The 26,348-nt window shown below is 39.8% G+C and overlaps 1 protein-coding gene across 5 annotated transcripts in view; it reads right to left on the reverse strand.

The window, feature by feature from the left end:
- The window catches only part of rsrc1 (arginine/serine-rich coiled-coil 1), a 380,738-nt gene that overhangs the window by 272,210 nt on the left and 82,180 nt on the right, over window positions 1–26,348 (reverse strand). For all 5 annotated transcript variants that reach the window (XM_048604651.1, XM_048604653.1, XM_048604654.1 and 2 more), the window contains one exon: window positions 21,456–21,632. In XM_048604651.1, coding sequence (XP_048460608.1) covers window positions 21,456–21,632 — 177 coding nt within the window. The remainder of the gene's footprint in view (window positions 1–21,455; window positions 21,633–26,348) is intronic.

Here is a 26,348-nt window from a genome sequence, read left to right on the forward strand (position 1 = left end):
TGCTCTCAGAACAATTCGCAAGAATACCAGTTCAAGAGTAAAATCAACATTCACATTGCATGAGAGGATAGTGCTGACTGATTGGTTAAGTGGACTCTAATTGGGAGGGGCATTACTATGGAGAGCACACTTGTCATTTTCCCTTGAGTTGGTATTCTTTCAACTGTCAAGAGTCACATTGGACTCAAAACATAAACTCAGTTTCTCTCTTTACAGATGCACCAGACCTGTCGAGTTTCTCCAACATTTTCTGTTTTCACATCCAATTAGGCTTCTTGATTAACGCACTGTAATCTGCATACTAACCTTTTGCAACTCATGCACCAGAATATCTGAATCCTTCTGCATCTCTGAATTCTATATGAAAAGGTTCTGAAAATGAGTCATACCAAATTCAAAATATGACCTGCATTTCTCTTTCTGCAAATGCTGCCAGATCTTGAGTTTTTCAATATTTAATTATTTAATGACATCGTTAATTTTTAGTTGCTTTTTATACATTTTATGAACTTTACCAATAATTTGTACACTATGTTAAAACCTAACAAGAGAAAAGGCCTTAACAAGTTATCAGAGGCTAATTAATAGCTAGGTCCTTTCTCTGTAGTTCAGCAAGAACAAATCATCTCCAATTAACATAGTTCTGTCTCTCACTGCCTTTTCTTAATTTCAAAATATACTTTATTCGTAAAAAATCTTTATATACACATAGTCACAAACACAGTTCAATTCTGTACAGAAGCATATCAAGGAAACAAGCAAACATTGGAGTTTGACTCTATCCAAACAAATCAAAGTCATCTCTTACTTGAACTATATGATACTTATTTGGATTTGAGGCATCACGTGGATCCGATAGCTGAATGGACCCCCATTTAACTTCAACAGGAAGAGCTCAGACATTGGTCTTTCCCATGCACCTTGATCCCTTGATGGCAACTGTCCCAAGCTTCAGTGCATACCTCAGCACACAGTCCTGGACCTTGGGAATGTCCTCGTCTGCAACACTCAGTCGATCAACTTCTTGTTCTGGAAGACCAGCAAGTTTTGGGTAGACCAAACAGCACTTTTCACTGAGTTGATGGTCCTCCAGGCGCAGTTAATGTTTCTCTCGGTGTGCGTCCCGGGGAAAGAGCACAGAGTCCTGCATCACGGATCTGTTCGGGACGAACCTCGACAAAAGCCACTGCATCTTTCTCCAGATTTTCTTTGCAAAGGCACATTCCAGAAGGAGATGTGTGACATCCCATCCCCCAACCCCGCAGATGCTGCAAGAGCAGCATGCAGTGGCATAGAGCGACCAGGTGTACATGAAGGATCTCACAGGTAGTGCCAAGTGATGTATTGGTGCTTGTTGCAAAGTTCTGGTGATGAGGCATTCTGCCAAATGACAGATAGTCTGCTCAGGGAACCACACAACAGGATCCACCCTCTCCTTTTCCCACAGGGTCTTCAGGATGCTGTGTGCAGACCACTTCCTGATGGACTTGTGGTTGAAGGTGTTTTTATTTGCAAATGTATCCATGAAGGACAGGTGATACAGAATGGTCCAGCTCTGTCTCTCACTGCCTTTCTCAAGATCCTCATGTTGCTTGCTCCCAATGAGGCTGTTGACTGTCTGTCTCAGGGTCCTCACCTCACCCATCCTTCAGGTGATCCAGTCAAGGGATCTTTACTTTGTACACTCCTTGAGGTGCTGTTGACCGACCACCTTAGGATCCTTTTCTCACTTGCTCTTCGAGCAAGACAAAACATTTTGACAATCTGTCCCTTTTTTTCACTAAAAATACATAATTATCATCAAGACCAATTATTCAACAAGTATAAGGACTTGCTGATTCTAAATGCCTCCTCTTGTTGTGCTGCCTGATGCAAGTAAAAGTCCAACAGTTCTTGCCAGAACTGGGGCATTGAGCATTAGGATAGACAAGTTATGCTGCAGTTTTATAGAACTTTAGTTAGGTCACACTTGGAAGATTGCATACAGTTCTGGTCACCACACTATCAAAACGATGTGGATGTTTTGCAGAGGGTACAGAAAACCTTTACTAGAATGTTGCCTGGTATGGCGGTTTTAGCTATGAAGAAAGGTTGGATAGACAGTTTGTTTTCACTGGAACACAGGAGGTTGAGGGGCAAGGTTCAAGGTGCAAGGGGGCGGAAGTTTAAAAGAGATGTGGGAGGCAAGTTTTTCACACAAAGGGTGGTGAGTGCCTGGAACGCATTGCCAGAGAAGGTGGTAGAACACAACAGCATTCAAGAAACACCTGGATGAATATATGAATAGGAAGGGAATAGAGGGATACAGATCTTGTTAGTGAAGACAGTTTTAGTATGGAAGGGCAAAACGTGGTGGCACAGGCTTGGAGGGCCGAAGAGCCTGTTCCTGTGCTGTACTGCTCTTGTCTGTTGCTCTTTAAGAAGTTGTTATATATTTTAAATTTGTTTTTCAAAAAATAACTTAATAATGTACAAATGTTGCCATTTTATCTGAAATACGTCTTCTCAAATTTAGCAAATTCAGCATATTAAATGTCTGACAAATGAAATTTGCATGCTGTTAAATTTTTCTATAATTGGTAATGTAGTGTACATAATTAATCAAATTTCTTCCTGAAATCCTGCAAAAAGCTGCAAAAGGAATGGCAACTTCCAAACTAAGAAAGCTCTGAATGAAGTTTTCACAATTTAACATTTAAGAAATACTGAACCATTTAGTAATACACAAAAAAGGTTAAGAGGATAAAATTTCTATGCATTTTCTAGTTTATTACTAGTTTCTAGCGCTTATTATAAAAATACAGACCCAAAACAATTAATCAGCGCAATCACTTGATGATGTCATAAAGGACTTTTATAATTTACTCAAAATATTGTGCTTCATACAAACATATGAATACGAAACTGTAACCTGCCATTCAGCCGCTCAGGTTGCCATTTGGTAAGTTCACGATTGATCTGATTGTGGTTTACAAAGAGATCTTGGTCAATTAGGTCAATGGGCTTAAAGTGGAAGATGGAATTTAATTTGGACAAATGTGAGGTATTGCATGGTAGGGCCCTAGGTAGTGCTGTAGAACAGAGATACTTAAGGGGTAGATACATAATTCTTTGAAATTTGCGTCACAGGTAGACAAGATGGTTAAGAAGCCGTTTAGCACACTTACCTTCATTGCTCAATGCTTTGAGTATAGGAGTTGGGACGTGATGTTGAGGTTGTACAGGACGTTGGTGAGGCCTCTTCTGGGGTACTGTGTGCAGTTCTAGTCACCCTGTTATTGGAAGGACATTATTAAACCTGCCCTGGAGGGCAGATTTGCTAGTGCTACAAGACAGGGGTAAAATAGATTGGCAGGGGTTTGGGATCCTCAGCAGCAGGGAGACAAGGAAGGAGAATGGAGGATGATGCAGGAAGAGATACAGTAATCAGAAATAGCAAGTTGAAGAGACAGGTCAGGCTGGAACACAACAGGGAGCGAGGAATGCCTGTTGAATTAAATTGCATCTATTACAATGCAAGAGGGCTGACAGGTAAGGCCAATAAACTTTGGGCATGTATAGGTACGTGGGACTGGGATACTATAGCCATTACAGAAACATGGCTAAGGGAGGGACAGAACTGGCAGCTTAACGTGCCAGGGTACAGGTGCTTTGGCTGGGACAGAGGTGGAGGAAAGAGGGGTGGTGAAGTTGCATTTTTGATTAAAGGAAGTTTCACAGCAGTAGTCAGAGATGAAATAACTGAGGGGTCATCCAGTGAGGCTTTGTGGGTGGACCCAAGAAATAAGAACGGGATGGTGACATTATTGGGGTTGTACTATAGGCCCCCAAAAAGTCAACAGGAATTAGAGGAACAAATATTCAGGGAGTCTTGCAGGAGCAATAGGGTTGTCATATTGCGGGATTTTAATTTTCCTAACATAGACTGGGACAGCCATAGTTTTAATAGCTTAGATGGGGTGGAATTTGTTAAGTGTGTTCAGGAAAGTTTCTTCAAGCAGCATAAAAAGGTCCTACTCAGGAAGGGGCAAAACTCATCCTACTCTTGGGAAATAGGGCAGGACAGGTGACTGAGATGACAGTGGGGGAGCACTTTGGGACCAGTGACTAATGTTCTATTAATTTTAAAATAGTTATGGAGACGGGCAAAACTGGTCCACAGGTTAAAGTTCTAAATTGGGGCAAGGTGAATTTTGATGGAATTAGACAGGAGCTTGCAGGGGTTGATTGAAGTAGTTTGTTTGCAGGCAAAGGGACCTCCAGCAAGTGGGAGGCCTTTAAAAGTGTGATAGCCACAGTTCAAGGTCTATATGTTTATATGAAGGTGAAGGGCAAGGTTGGCAGGAGTAGGGAACCCTGGATGACAAGAGATATTGAGGCCTTGACCAGAAAAGAGGAAGAGGCATGTCTCAGATACAGGCACCTGGTATCAAGGGAATCCCTGGAGGTATTTAGGGGATACTGAAGTTTACTGAAAAAGGAAATCAGGGGATATGAGATAGTTATGGCTGAGAAGATTAGGGTGAATCCAAAGAAATTCTTTATGTATATTAAAGGAAAAAGAATAACTAGAGAGACAATAGAGACCCCTCGAGGACCAAAGTGGACAGTATGTGTGGATCCATAGGAGATGGGTGAGCTCTTCGATGAATATTTCTCCTTTGTGCTTACCATAGAGAAAGACATGAAGACATGGGAAGTTGAAAAAGTTAGTGGCGATATCTTAGGGACAGTCCATAATAAAGTAGAGGTGGTGTTGGAAGCATGAGAATGTATGAAGGTGGATAAATCCCCTGGTCCTGACCAGATATATCCAAAAACCCTGCAAGCGGCTAGAGAAGAAATTGCGGGGGCCCTGGCTGATATATTTGCATCATCATTAGCCATGGGTGAGATCCCAAAAGATTAGAGGGCAGCAAATATTGTGTCCTTATTCAAGGAGGGCTGCAAAGAAAACCTGGGAATTACAAACCAGTAAGCCTAACAGCAGTGGTAGGTAAGTTATTTGAGAAAATTCTGAAGGATGATATACATGCATTTGGAAAGACACGGTTTGATTAGGAGTAGTCAGCAAGGCTTCGTGTGTGGGAGATAATGCCTCACAAGTTCTTTGATGAAGTGACCAGGGAGGTTGATGAGGGCAGAGCAGTAGACAAAGTCTATATGGATTTCAGTATGGCCTTTGATAAGGTTTCACATGGTAGGCTGCTCTGGAAGGTTAGATCGTAAGGAATCCAGGGACAGCTGGCAAATTGGATACACAAATGGCTTGATGGTAGGAAGCAGAGAGTAATAGTCGAAGGATGCTTGTCAGATTGGAGGCTTGTGACTAGCGGTGTCCCTCAGGGACTGGTGTTGGGCCCATTGCTGTTTGTTATCTATATCAATTATTTGGATAAGAATGTACAAGGCATGATTAGTAATATTGCGGATGATAATAAATATAGGCGGTATTGTGGACAGTGAGGAAGGTTATCAGAAATTGCAGCAAGATCTTGATCAGCTGCGGAAATGGGCTTAGAAATGGCAAATGGAGTTTAATAAAGATAAGTGTGAGGTGTTGCATTTTGGAAAATCAAATCAATGTAAGAATTTCATGGTGAATGATAGGGCCTTAAGGAGTGTAGTTGAACAGAGGGATCTTGGAGTTCAGGTACACGGTTCTCTTAAAGTGGAGTCACAGGTAGACAGGGCAGTGAAGAAAGCTTTTAGCACACTGGCTTTCATCAGTCAGGGCATTCAGTATAGAAGTTGGGAAGTTATGTTGCAGTTGTACGGGATGTTGATGAGGCTACACTTAGAATATTCTGTTCCGTTTTCGTCACCTTGCTATAGGAAGGATATTATTAAGCTACAAAGATTGCAGAAGAAATTTACAAGGATGTTGCCAGGATTCAAAGGACTGAGTTATAGGGAGAGGTTGGACAAGCTAGGACTTTTTTCTCTAGAACACAGGAGACTGAAGGAGGAACCTTATAGAAGTGTATAAGCTCATGAGAGACATGGAAAGGATGAATGCACTCAATCTTTTTCCCAGGGTTGGAGAATCAAGGACTAGAGGGCATCAGTTTAAAGCATGAGGGGAAAGAATACATGGGAACCTGAGGGGCTACTTTTTTTTTACACAGAGGGTGGTACGCATTTGGAATGAGCTGCCAGCAGAAGTGGTTAAGGCAGGTACATTAAAAACATTTAAAAGGCATTTCGATGAATGAACCGATAGGAAAGAGTTGGAAGGACATGGGTCATGTGCAGGGAAATGGGGTTAGGATGTATGGATATTTTGGTTGGCATGGACCAGCTTGGGGCGTAAGGTCTGTCTCTCTGCCGTAGAACTCTATGACTCTAAATTGGAGAGGGTTCAGAAAAAATTGAGTAGGATGTTGTTGGGAAGGGAGGGTTTGAGTTATTAAAAATAGGCTGGATAGGCTGAGACTTTTTCACTCGAGTGTCGGATGTTGAGGGGTCACCTTGTAGGGGTTTATAAAATCATGTGGGGCATAAACAAGGTAAATAGATAAGGTTGGGGGGGGAAAAAAACTAGGGGGCATATTTTTAAGGTGAGAGGAGAAAGATTTAAAAAAGGACGAGTCAACTTTTTTATAAAGAGAGTGGTTAGTGTGTGGAACGAACTGCCAGACAAAGTGGTGGATACACGTAGAGTTACAACGTTTAAAAGACATTTGGATAAGTACATGAATAGGAAAGGTTTGGAGGGATATGGGCCAAGCGCAGGCAGGTGGGACTAGTTTAGTTTGGGAACATGATCAGCATGGACTAGTTGGACCAAAGGATCTGTTTTCAAGCCGTATGACTCTATGGCCCTAGTGCTGGTTTCCTGTTTACCCTCTACAATTCTTTGACTTCTTTGCCAGCCAAGAATCCACCCTATCTCTGCTTTAAAAGTATTCGATACCATTACTTCAACTGCTCTCTGGAGAAGAGAATTCCACAGAAGCACAACCCTCTGGGGAGGTACAAATTTTCTGCATCTCTATCTTAAATAGAAAAGCACCTTTAATTTTAAGTTTGCCCCCAGGTCCTACTCTCTCACATTAAGTGCAACATCGGCTCAGATTTTCTGATGATCAGTCGTTATTCCAGTAGAGATGGGAGTTGCATATGGTAATCCTGTAGAATCTCTGTCATATCAGACTCAGAAGGAACGGTCCAGGAAATTGAAGATTTCACTGGGCAATTCCGATAAGCTTGGAAGAATCTGGAAGTCTGCATTTAAATTAGAGAATTACAAGGGTTCCATTGAAGTTAAGTAATATAGTTACGAAGGAAGTTAGAGTATTAAGTACGATTGATTAGAGACAAAACTGCTAGAGATGCTGGAATCCAAGTTAGATAAACAGGAGGCTGGAAGAGCAAGCACGCCAGGCAGCATCTAGAGGAAAGGAGAAGTCAACATTTCAGGTATTACCCTTCTTCAGGACTATTAATCACACTGGCTAACTCCTGAGTAACTACATGAGGCCCAATACTTACCTCACACACCCACAGTTACAGATAAAAGAAATGTACTGCAGATGCCGAAAACCTCTCTCACTGCTGCACAAAGCAATATTGTACAGGTAGTTCTCCTATAATGCAATAGTTGCATTCTTGTGTGACCTCACTCCATAGAAAATCGCTATACCTGTGCAGCAGAAAGTTTGCGTTATCCAAACAACGTCCACTATTCATCAATTGCATTACAACCAACTTGTGTTCATGAAACACCCATTATAGCAGAACTACCTGTATTAGAGATTTCAAAATATGCAGCACTTGATTTTACGATGCAAAACTCTCTTGTATCTCAGTTACAGTCATCCAATTTCTAGCCGTTTCTAGTACCAAAATGAAAATATGTAGTCTCTTACACTAAACTACCTGACAGTCACCCATTCCTGCTCTGCCTATACACATCTAACTTATGATGTGTCCACCTCCTTAAACACCACCCATGTAGTTCTCAGCTTTGCAATATACGACAATAATTCTAGCCTTTGCACCAGTTGCAAACCCAAACTTTCTACAGCAAGTGACACTTGCTGCAAATATTTGTCTAGGCTGCATGAAGCATTCACAACTCCTCATGCAACACAGGGTAGGCATTCCACATGGACAAGTTGCCTTGCCATACCTTAAGCTTATTTGTTGGACTACTTACTATAAACTGGAGTCTTATAATTACTCATCCTTATTTATTAAATCAGTTCCTTCTCCCGTGCCAGTAAGGTATTTATTGGCAATGTAAAACTTTTTACGTTTTTTCAACAATCCATCTATTTACACAGCTTTCCTGAAAGTACTGAATTAATCTATTTCCTTCCTTTCAATTATCAATAACACACATTTTGAAAGATAAATTAGCAAAAATATTCATCAACCAATCTTTTACCTGTTTCCTTGTAGCATCACACTTTGATATTTCCATCAACTGGACTGGGCAGTAGATAGCGCTCTGCCCTCTTCACTGTCCTCTCTTCCTCCATTCTGTGTCCTCATCACTGTGCTCTCAGCCCTCCCTGGCCTGATTACAATCCTGAACTCTAACTGTTCTTTCCCATCCTAAAGTTGTGTGAAGCCTCAAAATCTCCCTGTCCTTTCTGCCGTCCTCGCAATGGTTGAAGCCACAAGGACTCATGAGGCACCCAAGTTGTGGGTGCCAGGTGAGGATGGGAGGAACCAAGGTTTGACTTGGTCTTCAGGACATCTGACAGCAGATTTCAAGAATCGGGAGGAGCTTCTACCCATGAACAATGGTTTTCTCTGGGGATGTGTTCATCTAATCTGACCCTATGGATAAATGTTAGAAGCAATTGAGATCAAAGATGCCTGAAGAAAATTAAATCAGATCAGGTTATGATCTTTTTTCCAACTGAAACCCTGTTTTTACTCTTGCTTTTCATTAGAAGTAGAATCAGGTTTCATTGTCATCTGTACTCAAGTACAGGGGTACAGAAGTACAGTGAAAAGCGTACATCTGTTTTCATTCTTTCTTCTTTCTAGTTTACTTTTTACATCATTATTCAGACCATCAGAAATTACCAAGCAATAGATTTCAAACCAAATGAGAAATTTATCATTCTGTGAGCCTGTACAACAGTAATTGCAAATCAGACTATAATATCAGTATTTTTTAAAAACCAATTCAAAAGTGAATTGTGTTATTTATTAATCAAGAGTCTCCTTCTTCTGTTACTAAAGCAAAAGAAAGTCAAATGAGACTGGTACATTGTTGGTTTCATCTCATGTGTACACTAAGGCCAGAAGTGTGATGCAAAGCACAGCTCAAATATATGAGCTGGGTAACCACAACTGACATTTTAGCCTAAGGGTTCAAAAGAATCTCTTCCAACTGTCTTTTGCCCCATTCAGTCAGCTCTTTTCTGACCCTTTACTGCTTTTTTTCAGCAGCTTTGTTCCTTCAACCAAGCAATAAATATGCTTGAAGCGGTATTCCCGCTCATCTTATATTAATACTGGTTTAAGCCTTCCGAGCATGTAGTCAGTTTGTTTTGAAATCCACACCTCATTTCTTAGTATGCCAATGATGCAAACATCTACAAATTTCACTAAGTAGATATATCTACAAGGATCAATCAACAAATTATAAAATATAGAATGCACACACTTCAGAACCAAACCCTAGATTTCTGCGCTAAATCCTCAAGGTTAGGAAAGTAAAATGTCTTCAAAAGCAGAAGGCCAACCTGATTCCTTCCTACATCCCATCAATGTAGTATAACGTAACAGAGTCTTACAGTTTTTATGGATCAGACCAGACCCCTCAAAATATTTTAAGATGGCAGCCTGGACCCTAACTTTTTCTTATTTTAAAGGTAAATGGGAAGTGCCGAGTTCCAGATGAGATGCAACTTGTCAAACTACTTGACGTTAAGCAAAACACAATTTATTTGAACACTATCGTGAAAATACAAACGAAAAAAAGAGGAATTTAGAATAAATTAACTATTGGAAAACTTAACCAAATAATAGATACAGTACCCATTACTAATTAACTGTTCCGATATAGTAACCTCCCATAAACACACTCCTTGGCAAAAAGGCAAATTCACACACAGATTCTTACATGCAGTTCTCCAATCCAAAAGGAAACAACATGGAGAGATTTCAGAGAAAGGAGCAGCTAAGAATTGTTCACTGAAGCACCAGCTCTGAGACCTCAAACCAAAACCCAGAAATCCTGATCAGTGAGAGCTGGCCACACCCATTCAGGCTGTTAAAAAAAACCCCAAGGCCTCATAAGTTGCTTATTCTAGAATTTGGTAGACTGCTCGCCGCCTCTGCCTTACAACCTCTCTTCAAAAGAAAAGGACAAAATAATCTCTTAAAGTGACAGCATCGTCACACGGTTCACAAAGTAATCTTTTGAAAACACAATATCACTTGTTTCTAAAAACATTGTCAATGAACTAATAATTCTTCCCAATTTTCTCACTCTCTACCACTCCTTGAAGACACAAATTCACTCTGGAATATTGATCAACAAGCAATGGTGCCTTCTCACTTGTGAATATAGTAGGTGTGGCTTGTAAGTTTGCAGATGATACCAAAATTGGCGGTGTAGTGGACAGCGAAGAAGGTTACCTCAGAGTACGATGGGACTTTGATCAGATGGGCCAATGGGCCAAGGAGTAGCAGATGGAGTTTAAGATAAACGTGAAGTGTTGCATTTTGGAAAGGCAAGTCAGGGCAGGACTTATACAACAAATGGGAAGGTCTTCGGAAGTGCTGCCGAACAAAGAGACCTTGGAGTGCAGATTCATTGTTCCTTGGAAGTAAAGTCACAGGTATACAGGGTAATGAAGGTGGCGTTTGGTACTCTTGCCTTTATTGGTCAGCGCATTGAGTAAAGGAGTTGGGATGTCATGTTGAGGATATACAGGACATTAGTTGGGCCACTTTTGAAATACTGGATTCAATTCTGGTCTACCTGCTACAGGAAAGATGTTATGAAACTTGAAAGGGTTCAGAAAAGATTTGCAAGGATGTTGCCAAGGATGGAGGGTTTGAGCTATATGGAGTGGCTGAGTACGCTGGGGCTATCTTCTCTGGAGCATCAGAGGCTGAGCGGTGACCTTACTGAGGTTTACAAAGTCATGAGGGGCATGGATAGGGTGAATAGTCAAGATAGTTTTCTCCCCGGGGTAGGAAAGTCCAAAACTAGCAGGCATAGGTTTAAAGTCAGGGTGGAAAGATTTAAAAAGGACCTGAGAGTCAACGTTTTCACGCAGAGGGTGGTACACGTATGGAAAGAGCTACCAGAGGTGGTGGAGGAGGTCGATACAATTAGAACATTTAAAAGATATCTGGATGGACTCAAAAATAGGAAGGGTCAAGGGGATTGGGCCAAATACTGGTAAATGGAACTAGATTAATTTAGGATACCTGATCAGCATGGACGAGTTGGATCGAAGCATCTGTTTCCATGTTGTACATCTCTATGACTCTAACTATGAAATCAAGCAGTTATGAAAGCTATTTACCTGACTCCAGGCAAAATCAGAGTTGGGCCTAATGCTCCCCTTAATGATTGCTTTTCCAGAAGGAAACAATCCAGTTGATTTTTGCACTCCATTGACCAGGACTGAATGCCGTGCTGCTGAAGACCAAGAATACAATCAAGATCAGGGACTGAACTTGGTAGCCTATTCAGCTGCTGAGCCACAAACTGATTGGTTTATTTTGTTCTTTCACTTTCCATGACAAAACTCAATACAATGTACAATCCTGTTGAAAGGTTGGATTGATAAGGGTTATCTGAACCTGAGATTTAGAATTCATTGGTGTGGGAAATGACAATATAAATTCATTCAATGCATAATTTATCAGCATACAAGCTGACTTTTGTATAATCAGACCTTTCTTTCATTAGTTCTATAGTGATTATAAAAATGGCAAAGAAAAGTGAGCATTTGTATCTGCAAAAAATTCAGCCCAGTTGATGAGCTTGCACAATCATAGTACTCAACTGAACACTTCTGTCCATTCAAGTTGTGCTTGAAGAAAATTGCTGCAAGCTTTAATATAATAAATTAATTATTTTCTCTTCTATATGTTAGTTGATGACTGAGAGATGTACTGGTTGTAATGATACAGATTTAGAAAAAGACTTGTTTACATCACTCTTTAACCATGACTTGTGCTTTCTATAGTAAAATTCTAACATTATCATGAAAATATTTATAATTTCAATGATCAAAACGTCTGCAACTGGCCACAACTTCAGAGGGAGAGAAACAGGGAAAACATTTTGAGACCAATATGATTTGCCTTCAAAGTGTTCCTACTGAATTTTTCTAGACTTCTGTTTTTATTTGTACCAAGTTACTTGATTTCAGCCAGATGGGGAACACTGATGTTTTAGCTGACTTTGTTGCCCAGGTCCAGGAAAGAGTAATTAGTTGACCTTCCTACTTTTGAACACTATCCTGGAAATGCTTGAAGGTACATATTTGTCAGCAAAGCAGACAAGGACAAGATCACGGTTAACAATACTGCTGCAGCCAAATACACTATCAATATTCACAGTCAAGACTTTTACAAGCGCAACTTCCACTTGTATGAGATACTCAAAGTTGACCAGTGATTATGAAACTGCAGGAATGAGAGCAGAGAATAAGAAAATTAGAAAAAAAAATGACATTATAATAAATATATTAAGGAAAGTAACTCATTTTCTATACCATTTTATTTTCAGGAAGACAAATTACATTGTTAAGTAAATTGCTGTTCATATTAAGTTGATAAAATAATTTAATGTCGACAGTAAAGGGTCAACTCAATATCTAGCAGTTGGTTATAAGCACAGTCCAAAAGCTCCCAGTGGTCTCTACTTGTTTGTGTATTAGCACACCAAATTATTCTTTTCATTTTGTGTAGGATTATTATCATTGGTGAACTATTCATCTTTGCAGCATGGAGTCTCCAGGGGATCTGAACAGTACCATGACTATTCTTGTGCTGTAGAGATTACAGCTCACACTAACTGGATTTCTGCAGCTCTCAAAAATTCATGCAGCACTGCTATGATCAAAATTAACATGATCCAGTTCAATTTTTCTCCTCAATTTTTATAACAGCAGGTAACTATCAGATCTGACAAGTGGAATGGATAGATGACTAGCAAATGCCTTGTTCAGGCAGCATAAGATGCAAGGACATTTTGCATATTTATATAAATATGTACAAGTTGATATATATCATACCAGTGCATGTCATAAGGATTTGGCATGAGCAACTATAAGTTAAATTAATTCATTTGGAAACAGTTTTAGTTAAGGGCTTTTGAAATATAGTGATTCCAGTAATATTTAAAATAATTATTTGGGATATTACTGGTTTGGAAATGGGCCATTTTTTCCAATGTCAGGGAAATGCCACTGTTGCAGCTGTACTTGAACAACTTCATTAGGGGCACAGCTAGTTCTGGATAATAAGTCTTCAGTACTATTGTCAGGATGTTATCAGAGCCTATAATCTCATCCAGTGCACTCAGCTGCTTCCTGATATCACGCGGACTGTACTGATTACTGGCACCTGCGATGCTGGGAACCTCAAAAGGAGACTGAGGTGCTGAAGATAGGTGCAAATGCTTCAGTTTTGTCTTTTACAGCAACATACTAGGTTCCGTAATCATTGGTGGACACAAAAATACGTGGAAAGGCAGCTTGTGAGACGGATACAAACAGCTTAGAGAGAGATATTGATAGTAATTGGGTAAAAAAGTTGGCAAATGGAGTATAATGTGGGAATGTGAAGTTGTTTATTTTAGAAGGAAAAACAAAACAACCGTGTTATTTAATTGGATAAAAATTGCAGAAAGCTGAATCACAAAGGAAACAGTGTGGGGGGAGGAGGGACTCGTGTATGAAACACAAAGCCAGCACACAGGTGCAGCAAGTCAGGAAGGCTGACTGAATGTTGGATCTTTATTTCAAGACAGTTGCAGTATAACAAAAGGGAAGTCTTACTGCAACTGTACAATGAGCCGTCAAGACTTCATTTGCAGTACTGAGGGCAGTTTTGGTCCCCCTATTTCAGAAAAGATATTATTTCACTGGAAGCAATTCAGAGAAGGTTCATTAAGATGATCCCAAGCATGGAGGGACTGTCTTATGAGCAAAGACTAAACAGTTTGGAACTTTCCTCATCAGAATTTAGAAGAATGAGACTGATCTCAATGAAACATATAGGATTCTTAAGGCGCTTGATAGGGTAAATGCTGAGAGAATGTTTCCCCTCATGAGGGCATAGTGTCAGAATAAAAGGGTGCCAATTTAGGACTGAGATGAGGAGGAATTTCTTATCTCACAGGGTTGTGAGGCTTTGAAACTTCTTGCCACAGAGTGCTGTGGGGCAGAGTCCTTTTGTGTATGTAAGCTTGAGATAAATAGATTCTTAATCAGTTGGGAAATCAACCATTACGGGGGAAAAGGCAGGAAAGTAAACTTAAGGAGTGTCGGATCAGCATGCTTCTACTGAATGGCAGAGCAAACTTAAGGGGCTGAATGTCTACTCTTGTTCCTATTCCATGTGGCCTTACTGAGGTTGGGGATATTTTTGGAACCTCTACCACCCATTAGTTGCTTAGTTGTCCACAACCAGGCATGTCTGGAGGTGACACAACCGCAGAGCTTAGATCTGATCTGCTGACTGAGAGTTTGCTTGACTGTGCCTGTTACTTGCTGCTTCCACCATTAAGTAAGCAAGTTGTCTTATACTGTAGCTCCAACAGGTTGGTACTTCACTTTTAGGTTCCTGGTGCTAATCTTGGCATGCCCTCCAGCAATCTTCACTAAACCAGGGTTGATCTCTGAGTTTGCTGATGATGGTAGAGTGGGAGATAACCCAGACTGTGAGGTTATGAATTGTGGTCAAATATAGTTCTGGCGCTGATGGTCCACCATGGATGCCCTGTTTCAAGTTGCTAGGTCTTTTCCAAGTCTGTCCCATTTAGCACAGTGTTCACACCACACAACATAAGGGAGGGTATCCTCAATGTGCAAATTTTCCACAATGACTGCAAGCTGATGACTCCTACCAATATTGTCATGGACAGACTCAACTCCAACAGGTAGATAAGTGAAGACAAGATGAAATAGATATTTTTCTGTCATTGGCTCCCTCACCACCGACCGTAGACCAAGAGTTGCAGCCATGTCTTTTCAACTTGGTCGGTTGAAAATCTTTGTCATCGTGCAGCCATGTCTCAGGAATGGCTATCAGGTCAAACTCACTTACTTCAATGCATACAGTCAGCTTGTTTGCTTTGTTATGAAAGCTGTGCGCATTCAGGTAGTGCCTTTACAGTGTCTTTTTGTTATCCTTCTTACATCTAGTCTTGACTGTTCTTATTGTTATCCTCTCTGTGCTTTCCTACCCTTCTCTGAATTTACTTCCTTCTTTACTCTTTTGCTCTCCTTCCTTGAATCTATCCTTTGATTTTGATTTGCTACATCTACCAGAACTTGATCTCTCACTCTCACTATTTAGTTTTGAACCCTCTCTACTTTTCAATTTATCTGATCTGCAAGAACACTAATCCCAGCAAGTTTCAGGTGCTGTCTGTCCCATTGATACAGATCCCACTTTCCCCAGAACTGATGCCACAGCCCCATGCAGTAGAACCTACTTCTCCCGTACCAGATTTTCAGCCACGTATTAATTTCACTCATCTCAAGTGCTGACTGTCAATTGACATGTAGCTCAGCCAATAATTCAGAGATTATTAACCTTAATGTTCTGCTCTTCAATACTCCTCATACTATCTAAGGGGAATCTCTTTCCTGTTCTGTCTATATCGTTCGTACTACTTGTGGATCACAACAAAAAGATCATCCCTCTTCCACTCTCAGTTCCTGTTCAGCCCTTTGCAGACTCTGGGACCAGATAGGCAACGTAGCCTTCTGGATTTAGGTTGTTGGCTGTACAGAACAATGTCTATCTCTTTGATTATACTATCCCCTACTACCCCTCAGAGGATTGAGAGTCTTTGGATCTCCTTGCCATAGAGAGCTGTGGGCGCAGAGTCCTTGTGTATATTTAAGGCCAAGAAAGATGCTCGATCAGTTGGGGAAAAGGGCAGGAAAGCAGATGTGAGGAATGCCACATTAACCATGATCCTATTAGATGACAGAGTGGGCCCCAGTTGCTACTTATGATCCTATAGTCTGCTACCTCATTCATTTTCTGTTCCCCTCACTTGAATGGCTTCCTGTATGATAATGGTATGGTCAATCAGTTCATCCACCCAGCAATGCTCAATCTCATCCAGAACAACAGAAACATGCTCATGCACTCCTGTTCTCTTGGTCCCCTGAGCTGCCTCCTGGCCTGACCACTGCAAATCATAAGACCCTATCTTAAGGTTTTTTTTCCTTTATTCATTTACGGGATGAGGGCGTCACTGTCTAGGCAGCATTTATTGCCCATCCCTAATTGCCCAGAGGGCAGTTAAGAGTCAACCACATTGTTGTGGGTCTGGAGTCACATGTAGGCCAGACCAGGTAAGGATGGCAGTTTCCTTCCCTAAAGGACATTAGTGAACCAGATGGGTTTTTACAACAATCGGCAATAGATTCACAGTCATCATTAGATTCTTAATTCCAGATATTTTATTGAATTCAAATTCCACCATCTGCCCTGGCAGGATTCGAACCTGGGTCCCCAGAATGTTGTCCGGTCTCTGGATTAACAGTCCAGCAATAATACCACTAGGCCATTGCCTCCCCGCCATGGTGGAATGTGATATTTGAGAAAGTTGTCAGTTATCCTGGCCCAAGATGGAACCTACAAATGGTTATTAGCTTGCAAGTTTTGAAGCAGTCAAACTCATTCAGGTCATACAAAACATATGAACAAGGAACAAGGCCACTTGGCCTTCAGACCTGCGTTGACTTTCATTCTGATTGTCCCCTCAATTCTACTCATCCTGCTTAACTATAAGGACCTTCTATATCATCTTCTGTAGGAATCTGCAATCTATCATCATAGTAATCGGGTGCCTTACCCATCATGCAAAATTTTTTTTCCTCTTTCACTAGCCTATCTATATGGTCACTGTAGATATTTTTCTGGAAGCGTTAATAATTTTTGAAACTGCCTGTTATCACTTACAACTTTTCTATGACATCTGAATATCCATTTCAATGTTCACTCTCAGAGGCACTTCTCCATGGCTTCACGTTCATTTTATTCTTTCACTGGATGTGGGGATCACTGGTAATACCACCATTTGTTGCCCAATTCTAACTGCCCTTACAGGCTGTGATGAGCTGCTTTCTTGAGCTGCTGCAGTCCACCTAGGGGAATGACACAAAATTATTTCTCCTTATTTGCTTGATAAAAATTCTACATGATCTTGAACACCTCTATTAAACCTTCCATAAGCTACTCCGTTCCATAGAGAAAACCCCCGGCCTGCCTAAATAACTGGAGTGCCTCATCCATGGTACAGAAGGCTATTCCATTTACGAACAGACGGCAGAATAAATGCAATCTATTCCTGCCAAACATCACCAAAATAATCAGCATATTTAATACTCAGCCTCTTTTTTCAAGTAGTCAGATAAAGATCTTGTTTCAGAAAAGTACAGAAAAGTAAAACAGACATAAAGCTAAAAAAAATTAACTACTAACAAAAACAATCAAGGTTGTACTTCCTACTTTCATTTACTTACAATCCTATCTCCAACATGCCACTTCCTCACCACTCTCCCCCAAAGTGTAGTTCCTTAAATTCACAGCGCTATTTTTATGTTCGGTAATACAGCAATGAAATTAAAACAGAAAACAAAACTTGACGACTCTACAAGTATAATATGCAAATTTGCTTCCCAGATATGGGCTTTTAAGTGATTCCAGGTAAAACTATAAATATATATATTATGCTCTCTTATATACAGGGGTTACATATCCTACAAATAACTGAAATAAACTTCCACAGGTATTCGGAATTCCAGTTATTTCAAACAGTTGATTCTCTACAGCATATACTTATTTATCAAAAGTCAACAAGCCATTTAATACTTCCATTGTTTTCTTCTGACCCTGTCAAATGAAACCGTTATTATGCCATGTCAAAGACATAACTTCCTTCCTTCCAATCAACAGTTTACCCTTTTACCTCCAGTGAAAGGCAACAAGATCTCTTTACAATGTCTCGTCTTCTCCAATAAATTTTGCATGAAAACACGTTACTCAAGCCCAACGTTGCCTGCTGTCACATTGGAACTGTGATAAATGTTTAATGAAAACAACACCACACAGCTAGGTGTCAGACAACAGAAATCACATAAGCTTGCTTTGATCTGAGCAGACACTTAAAGGAGGTTCTGTGCATGCTTCATGCAGCAGAACTATGTAACCTGTATGTTAATGATGTAAAATTAACATAATAAGTTCCTGCATCATGGGGATGCCACCAGCTGTGGGGAGGGGGGGGAATGTGGGTGGTGGTGTGCAGTGTGTGGAGTTGTTTTGGGGGAAGGGAGAGAGAAAGAAAATGAGTAGGGGTGAGGAGGAAAGAACACAAAGTAAATGACAGGCTGCTACATTTCAAAGATGCTGACAGACTGAAAATTCTGCACATCATTTGTTCAAAAAACACATCCTTGTCAAAATTTTGCTAAAAAGAAGAAAAGAAGTGGAAAATCATACACTGGTGTCATGTAGATGTAGATATCATAAATCATGTAGATATTTAAAACACACTGATCACCACATAAATGTTTTGATGTACAGTACCACCTTATGTTCACAAATAAATAAGGTTGAATTAAATTAAATTCACCTGATGGAGGGGCAGTACCTCGAAAGCTTGTGATTTCAAATAAACCTGTTGGACGAAATCCTGTGTTTTAACCTTGTCCACCCCAGTCCAACATCGGCACCCCCACATCAGAATTTAATTTCAGAAGTAATACATAACTTTTTTTTTTAAGATGTAGATTCATTCCAATGTCCTCTCAACTTTACTGCAAACAACTGAAGAAAACTCAGCCCAAATAAGTCACGTCTGTTGACTTGAAAGGAAAGCTATATGTATTTGGCATGAAGCCACAAAGGTGTATTTTCCTCACATTTCTGCGCGTTTTGTTTGGGAGGTTCCCAGTTACTTAACTGATTTGAAAGCAAAAATTGCTCAATCATTGCAAATCAAAGTATTCATCTTTGACCTATGCAACTACTGTACTTTCCTAACACCTCATAAACACTTATTTTGAAGCTACTGTCTCTGCTAAGTCACGTTTATGAACTTAGTATTTAAGTGCAAGTGTTGAACAACACAAATCCCGAAATCCATTTTTTAAAATAAAAATTTCATTAAGGTTAACTTGATGATGCAATCTATACAGTGTTAAGGAATACCGCATTTCAAACTGCAGCAAACAAATGACACTGTTAAACACCATATTAAATGGCAGAAGCAGATCATTTCACGTAAAACTATTCAGGAAGGAAGGAAACCATTTGGCCTTTTGAATTTGAACTGGATCTTTTAAAAGAAACCTTTTGCAATTGCCCTGCAAATTTCTGCTTTTAAATGGACATTTATATCACTTTCAAAAGATTCTTTTGAATATGCTTCTGTCAGCATTTCAAATTGTAACAACTCACTGTTCAAAGAAATAAAATCCCAACTGTACTTTTCTTTATTCAAAACCCTTCATCATTCTGAATACCTCTACTAAATCTCTTATGAATCTTCTCTGCTGTAAAAAGAACAATCACTTGTCTCACACACAGAGAATTCCTTACTAAAATCATGGTAAGTCTCCTCTAAAAGTCTGAAAGGTTCTGATAGCCTTCCTGAAGTGTGGTGATCAAAATTTGATGCGTCACTAAGCTGAGGTCTAACTAGCAATTTAGAAGCATACAACATAATTTGCTTGTTTTTTGCATACACAATGCCTTTATGTATAAAGTCAACGATCCATAGCCACAACACTTCCTGCCAACTTCAATGATTTGTGGGTGTGAACTTCCAAGAATCTCTGTACCTGAATTCTCTTTAAAAATGGACCAATTATTTTTTATTGTCTTAAATATGTTTTTCTTTCCAAAATGCATTAACTGCATGCAAATACACAAATTCATGTTGTTCTAAATGGCATACAGTAAAAGTTATGACAATAACTTCTTTCAGCTGCACAGAGATTTGAAAACAAAAAAATACGAAGTTTGAACTGTGAGAGACAAATCAAGCAGATGAGTGGTTGAACCAAAACACTTAATTTTATGACTCAGGCACCCTTGCAAATCCATAATCAGGTTTGAAAATAAAATGTACTGTTTCCAACATCCACACTCATTTAAAAAAAATTAGGCTGAAGTGCAGATCCCTGGGAACACAACTGATTACATGTCAACAATTGTAACATGCCCTTCATCAAATGCCTTCGAAACATTGAAGAACTCCTTATTTATTCAAACTCACAGTCATAAAAATGTGTGCCTTTTTTTTAGTTCATATTATCAAATGCTCAGAAATTCTGTCCAGTGCCAGGCTCCTGTAAATTCTGCACAATTATTCACCTGACCTGAAAATTACTTCAGCTACTAGACCCGTAGATACTGGATTTGCCCACCCAGTGTTAAGTAATGGAATAATAATTGCAATTTTCCAATCCAGAATGCCACGGGCTTTGGGAATATTGGAGTATCCTGTCTACACTTTCCTCTCTAACTGCTTTTAATATGATGGAATGGAAATCATCAGTCCTAGAAATGCAATTTTAAAGACTTCAGTTAGTAAATAGTATAAAAACATGAGCACTATTTGATGACAAATGAAAAGTCAGTTTTACTTTTGCTCTTTAGATGCCAAAGTTACATTAGCTCTTGGATGAAAGGACCCACTTCATTACGGAAACCAAGAGAAAAATTGTGTATTGAATCAAAATATCAAAATGTTCTTAAATCTTTCCCAAACCCTGAAATACAAACAGTAAGTTTCGTTTTATTTGCATTCTTGATTTGCATGAGACACATTGCAATGCAGTTAATCCAAAGGCATGCCCGTACACAGTAAGCTGCACAGTTCATGTACATAGTATGGTTAAAACAGGAAAACATGCTAAAAACAAAAGTTACTCAAATTGAGTAAGACAAAATTAAACATTACTTAATTACTAATTTTTGTTTCATTTTGATACCAAGCGCTGTTTAAAGGGTAAGGAATGATAACATCATGAAGATAATGACTTGGACACTTATGGCATGAAGGTGCTCAGGTTTTAGCAAGAACATAATTCCCACACTTATCTATGTTAATGTTCCATAAACAAATTGAATCGCACAGCTTGTACAGATATATTACTAGCGCTACGAAACAAGTATACGAATACAAACCATTTTTGCAGATATTCCTGATTGAAGAACATCCAAATTAATAAAACATGATCAGGCACCTTTAAATAAAAATCCTTCCTTACCCTTTCTTATCGCTTCTTGATTCCCTTTGTTTTTCTTTCTCCCGATCTTTCTCTCGTCCTTTGTCTCGGCCTTTTCGTCTTTCCCTTTCTCTAGACCTGCTGTGACTGTAACTTCGTCTGCGGCTTGATCTTTCACTGCTTCGACTATGAGAGCGCTGGCGATGTCTGGATCTTGAACTATCGTGAAAGCATAGGATACGTTAAGTCAAATTCCCTTTTACTATTTCAATTTTTACAAGAGTTCTCAAGCAACTCAAATGAGCCACATCATTAAAAATAGACAATTTACCAACAAGTCCAAGAGCAAATTTTCAACCTCACCCACATCATGTGAGCCACTAATATGATTTGAGGATTGTTGATGGACAGGCATTAATAAATAAATCACTTTTTCAATTTTAGAGAAGTGGTTGAACCTAACTTCATATGCATCCTAACAAATCCAAGAATGGTAATAATACAGAACTGAGAACAGGTCAGTCAGGCACCATGCTTTCAACAATGGGGAATAATCTGCAACTCCGAGAGAGCATAAGAGCCCAAAATTCTCGAAAATTTCTATGCTAGAATCATGATAGCTGGTTGTGAATGTCTAGGAAAAAATCTGGTAGAGATAGCATATTTAGAACGTGTTTCACGAAGCAATGCCCTTGCACTGTACTTCTAAAAGTGCATCACTACTAAGAATACAGGCAGATCGGACACGAAAGTTTAACTGTTCATGCGCTAACTTTTGTATTGCTGTTTTGACTACGCAGTCACAGGTTTGAGATTTATGGTAGCTGCAAGCATGTCCAAGGGTATGAAAGTTACTTGCTATGTGTCAATGTACACCCCACAGGAGGAATTTTGGAGTACTTTGAAACATTGCAAGGAAGTAACAATGATTAGTTTGAAACTCAGTAATGCTTACATAGATAAATACCAGAGTTCTGCATCTTTTGAACTTCACAGATAGCTGATTAATCTTTATCATTTTTCTTCTTGTGGACAACAATTTTCATTTATGTAGTACACTTAAGTAACAACAGGTACTGAAGACATAGGAGGAGGATGAACCGGTGGAGGTGCCAGAATAAAAGAATCTCAGTATCACAGGACAATTCTAGGACAGGAGAAGGCCATTTAGTTCACCAAGTTCATAACAACTCTACAAGAGCAATTTAATTAGTCTCACTCTCTTGCACATTCCCTAATGTGCAATTTTATTTCCCTTCAGGTACTTGTTCAACTTCCTTTTCAGAGTCACAAGTGAATCTAGCTCCACCACATTCTCAGCCCCTCACCAGTTGTTGCAGACATGGTTTTGCCTCATGTTGCCATTGTTTCGTTTTGTCATTCAACTCAAATCAATCTCCTTGATTCTTGAGTTCTTTTCTCAATAGCGCCGGTTTATCCCTATTTACTCCTTCTAGATCTCTCATGACTATGAACACGTCTATCAAACCCCTTCCCAATATTTTCTTCACCGAGGAGAACAACCCCAGTTTCTCCATTCTATCCATGAAGTTGATATGAAGGACCTCTCTTCCAGACTGGAGGGAAACTTGGAGTGGGAGGGGAAAGATACAGTTGCCGTGGTCCATGCAGGTACCAACACTATAAGTAGGACTGGGAAAGAAGTTCTGCTGAGAGATTACGAGCAGCCATGGCTAAATTAAAAAGCAGAATCACACAGGTAATAATCTCAAGATTTCCACCTGAGCCACATCCAAATTAAAATGTGGTAAATAAGGTTAGAGAAGAAAATGTGTGTTTCAAAGATTGATGTGGGAGAAATAGATTCTGATTCTTGGGGTTCTGGCACCAGTACATATGAAAGAGAGCTATTCTATTGTTGTGGGCTTCATTTCAACCATGCTGGGACCAATGACTTGGTGAATCATACAACTAGTTTTAACCAGCCGTTCAGTCATGTCATGAAACACCTCAGGAGTAAGCCCTCTGACTCAAAGGCAGGGGCATTTTTACAGGAGAGTTGGTGAAGTCAATATTCAAGTGTTTGGGCTCACTCTGACAGTGGAGGAGGCCAAGGATGGACATGTCACCAGGGGAAGGGAGGTTAAAGTGGATGGCAGTTGGAAGGTTGGGCTGGTTGGTGCATGCAGAGTGGAGATGCTCCGCAAACTGGTCCCGAGTCTGAGTTTGGTCTCTCCGATATAAAGGAGACCACATGGGGAGCAATGGATACAGTAGGTGAGGTTAGATGAAGTGCAGGATTGTTTGGGGCCTAGGATAGAGGTGATTGAGGTGGTGTGCGGGCAGGTGTAGCACCTCCTGCAGCTGCAAGGAAAGGTACTGGGTGTGGTGGAGGGGTTGATGGGGAGAGTGGAGTTGACAAGGGAGTCGCAGAGTGAACGGTCCCTGCAGAAAGCGGGCAGGGGTGCGGAGGGAAATATCTTTTTGGTGGTGGGATCCAATTTTAGATGGTGGAAATGTTGGAGGATAATGCGTTGTATTCGCAAGTTGGTGGGGTGGTGTGTGAGGACTAAGGGGATTCTATCCTTATTGTTGGTGAGGGGAGGGCAAAAACGCTGGAAATGGGGTCAAGGTCATCCTTAATAACAGAGGAGAGGAAACTATGGTCCCTGAAATAGGATATCTGGCAAGTCCGAGAATAGAACGCCTCATCCTGGGAGCAGATGCAGCAGCGGTGGAGGAATTATGAGTATGGGATAGCATTACCACTGTTCTACAAGAGACCTTGGTGAATTGTATAACTAAAGTTATAGACAGGGCTTTCAACAAATTAGTGGGCGAAAGTTCAATTGAAGGGAAGATTAAAAATTCAAAAAGAAATGAGACAGCAGAGGTGCAGGGTAGTGAACAGGCAAATAATTACCTAAGTATGACAGGAAAGGATCATAAATATATGAAAAGTACAGCAGAAATTAGAATCAGAGCAATTAATAATGGTATAAAGTAAGAAGTAAAAGGTTCTTTATCTGAATGCACACAGCATTTGGACAAGTTAGACAAGTTGATGGCACAAAAATAAATAAGTAAATATGACATCATAGCTGTTGCAAAGAAGTAGCTGCAGGGTGACCAGGACTGGGAATTTAATACTCAAGGGCATTCAATATTCTGGAAGAATAGGGAAATAGGAAAAGGAGAGGCGTAGTGTTATTGATAAAGGAAAGCGTAAATGCAATGGTGTGCAGTGATACAGATGCAAGAGATCCTGATGTGGAACTAGTTTGTGTGGAAATAAGGAATAGCAAGGGCAAGAAGTGGATGTCCTCTACAGGATCCTGAAGAGTTGACTCATTGTCAGAAAAATTATAAATTAGGAAATAATGAAGGTATGTAACAAGGATACTGCAATTGTCAAGGTTGATTTTAATCTGCATATTGACTGGGAAAATCAGATGGGCTAGGATAACACGGAAGAATCTTGAACTATTTAATATAATTACAGAATAAGGGGACATTCATTAAAACTGAGATGCAAAGGAATTTCTTCACCCAGAAGGTAGTAATTGTATGGAAATCTCTACCCCAGAGAGTTGTGGTGGCTGAATCACTGAGAATATTTAGAGGAGTGAGACAGATTTTTGAAGTATCAGGGAGTTGAAGGCTATGAGAAACCAGCATGGAAAAGATTTAAAGACTGGGCTAGATCAGACACAACCTTATTAAATAGAAGTTCAGGCTTGAGGGGCTGAATGGCCTATTCTTGCTCTTATTTTATATGTTTTTATGTTCTAATAAAAATCTAGCATAAATTCCTTCAAAGAGTGGTAAATATTTTCAGTGATCCTGTCTCCATAACTCTCTCAGGTAGAGAATTCCAGACAATTACTACACACTGGGAGAAGTAATTCTTTTGAATCTCAGGAATGGTAATAACTAACAATGTTGTTGAAAGATTTGCTGCTAATAAAATAAAAGATAATTACAATCAGGTGTATTTTTTGAAAGGCACTCAACTTTTTCTTGAAAATAATAAGTTAGTACTTGGTATTTATGAGCAGGCAAAAAGAACTACCACAAAAACTTGAGGCGCAAGGTTATCTAGGAAGGGGCCTATCCAGGAGGTCAAAAGAGAAGATAAATTTTGGACAATTTCATAGCAGTTATTTCAAAATTGGAGTGCTGGTTTCTTAACGTGACAAAGTTATTTGCAAAACAAAAGTAAGTGAGAACTCCTGAACCTCCCAGCCTGACTGTTTGTGGCAGCAACTTCAACTCATCAAATACAACTTTCAAAGAGATGGTTCACCATCACTTTGTCAGCTGTAATTAGGAATGGGTTTAAATTCTGGCCTTGACAGCAATGTCCATGTCTCAAGAATGTATTTGGGAAAAACATCTCAGGAAAACTTAAACATCACAACTCCTCAGCTAGCTCTACAGAGAAACATTTATACTCCAGCTCCTGAAAATTAAGGTAAAATGTACATTTGAAATGTCGACTGCAGTATATATGTATGGCTTGGTCCATTTATCCTCAAATTCTCATCTTTGTTCACCTAAAGAGGCCCTTTGGTCTCCATTCCTCATATGCAATGCCAGTAGAGACTGATTTATGTTTCCATTCCTTTATTTATAGCTATATGCACATCTAGATTGAATAACAGTTCCCCTACTTATTGTTTAGGATAAGCAATGCTTTACCATGCTCACTTTGACTGGTGTTCTAGTTAGTTGCCTACATATTCTCTCTCTGAATTGGCGAGGAGTTTTCGAGGAAACTGTTTCAAAAAGAAACTCCAAAACACATGCCTTAACATTTGCTGAAACAAATTCTATCACAGCCATCATCTGTTGAAAGGCATGGTCCATCTGTTGGTCTGAGAAAATCATAGTGATGCAGTCTGGGAATTTCCTACATTGCATGAGCTCAGACTATGGCATCTTGGGAACTGTAAACACAAATGTGACTCATAA

The sequence above is a fragment of the Rhincodon typus genome, chromosome 13 (genome assembly GCF_021869965.1).
Source record: "Rhincodon typus isolate 14 chromosome 13, sRhiTyp1.1, whole genome shotgun sequence".
Lineage (NCBI taxonomy): Eukaryota > Metazoa > Chordata > Chondrichthyes > Orectolobiformes > Rhincodontidae > Rhincodon > Rhincodon typus.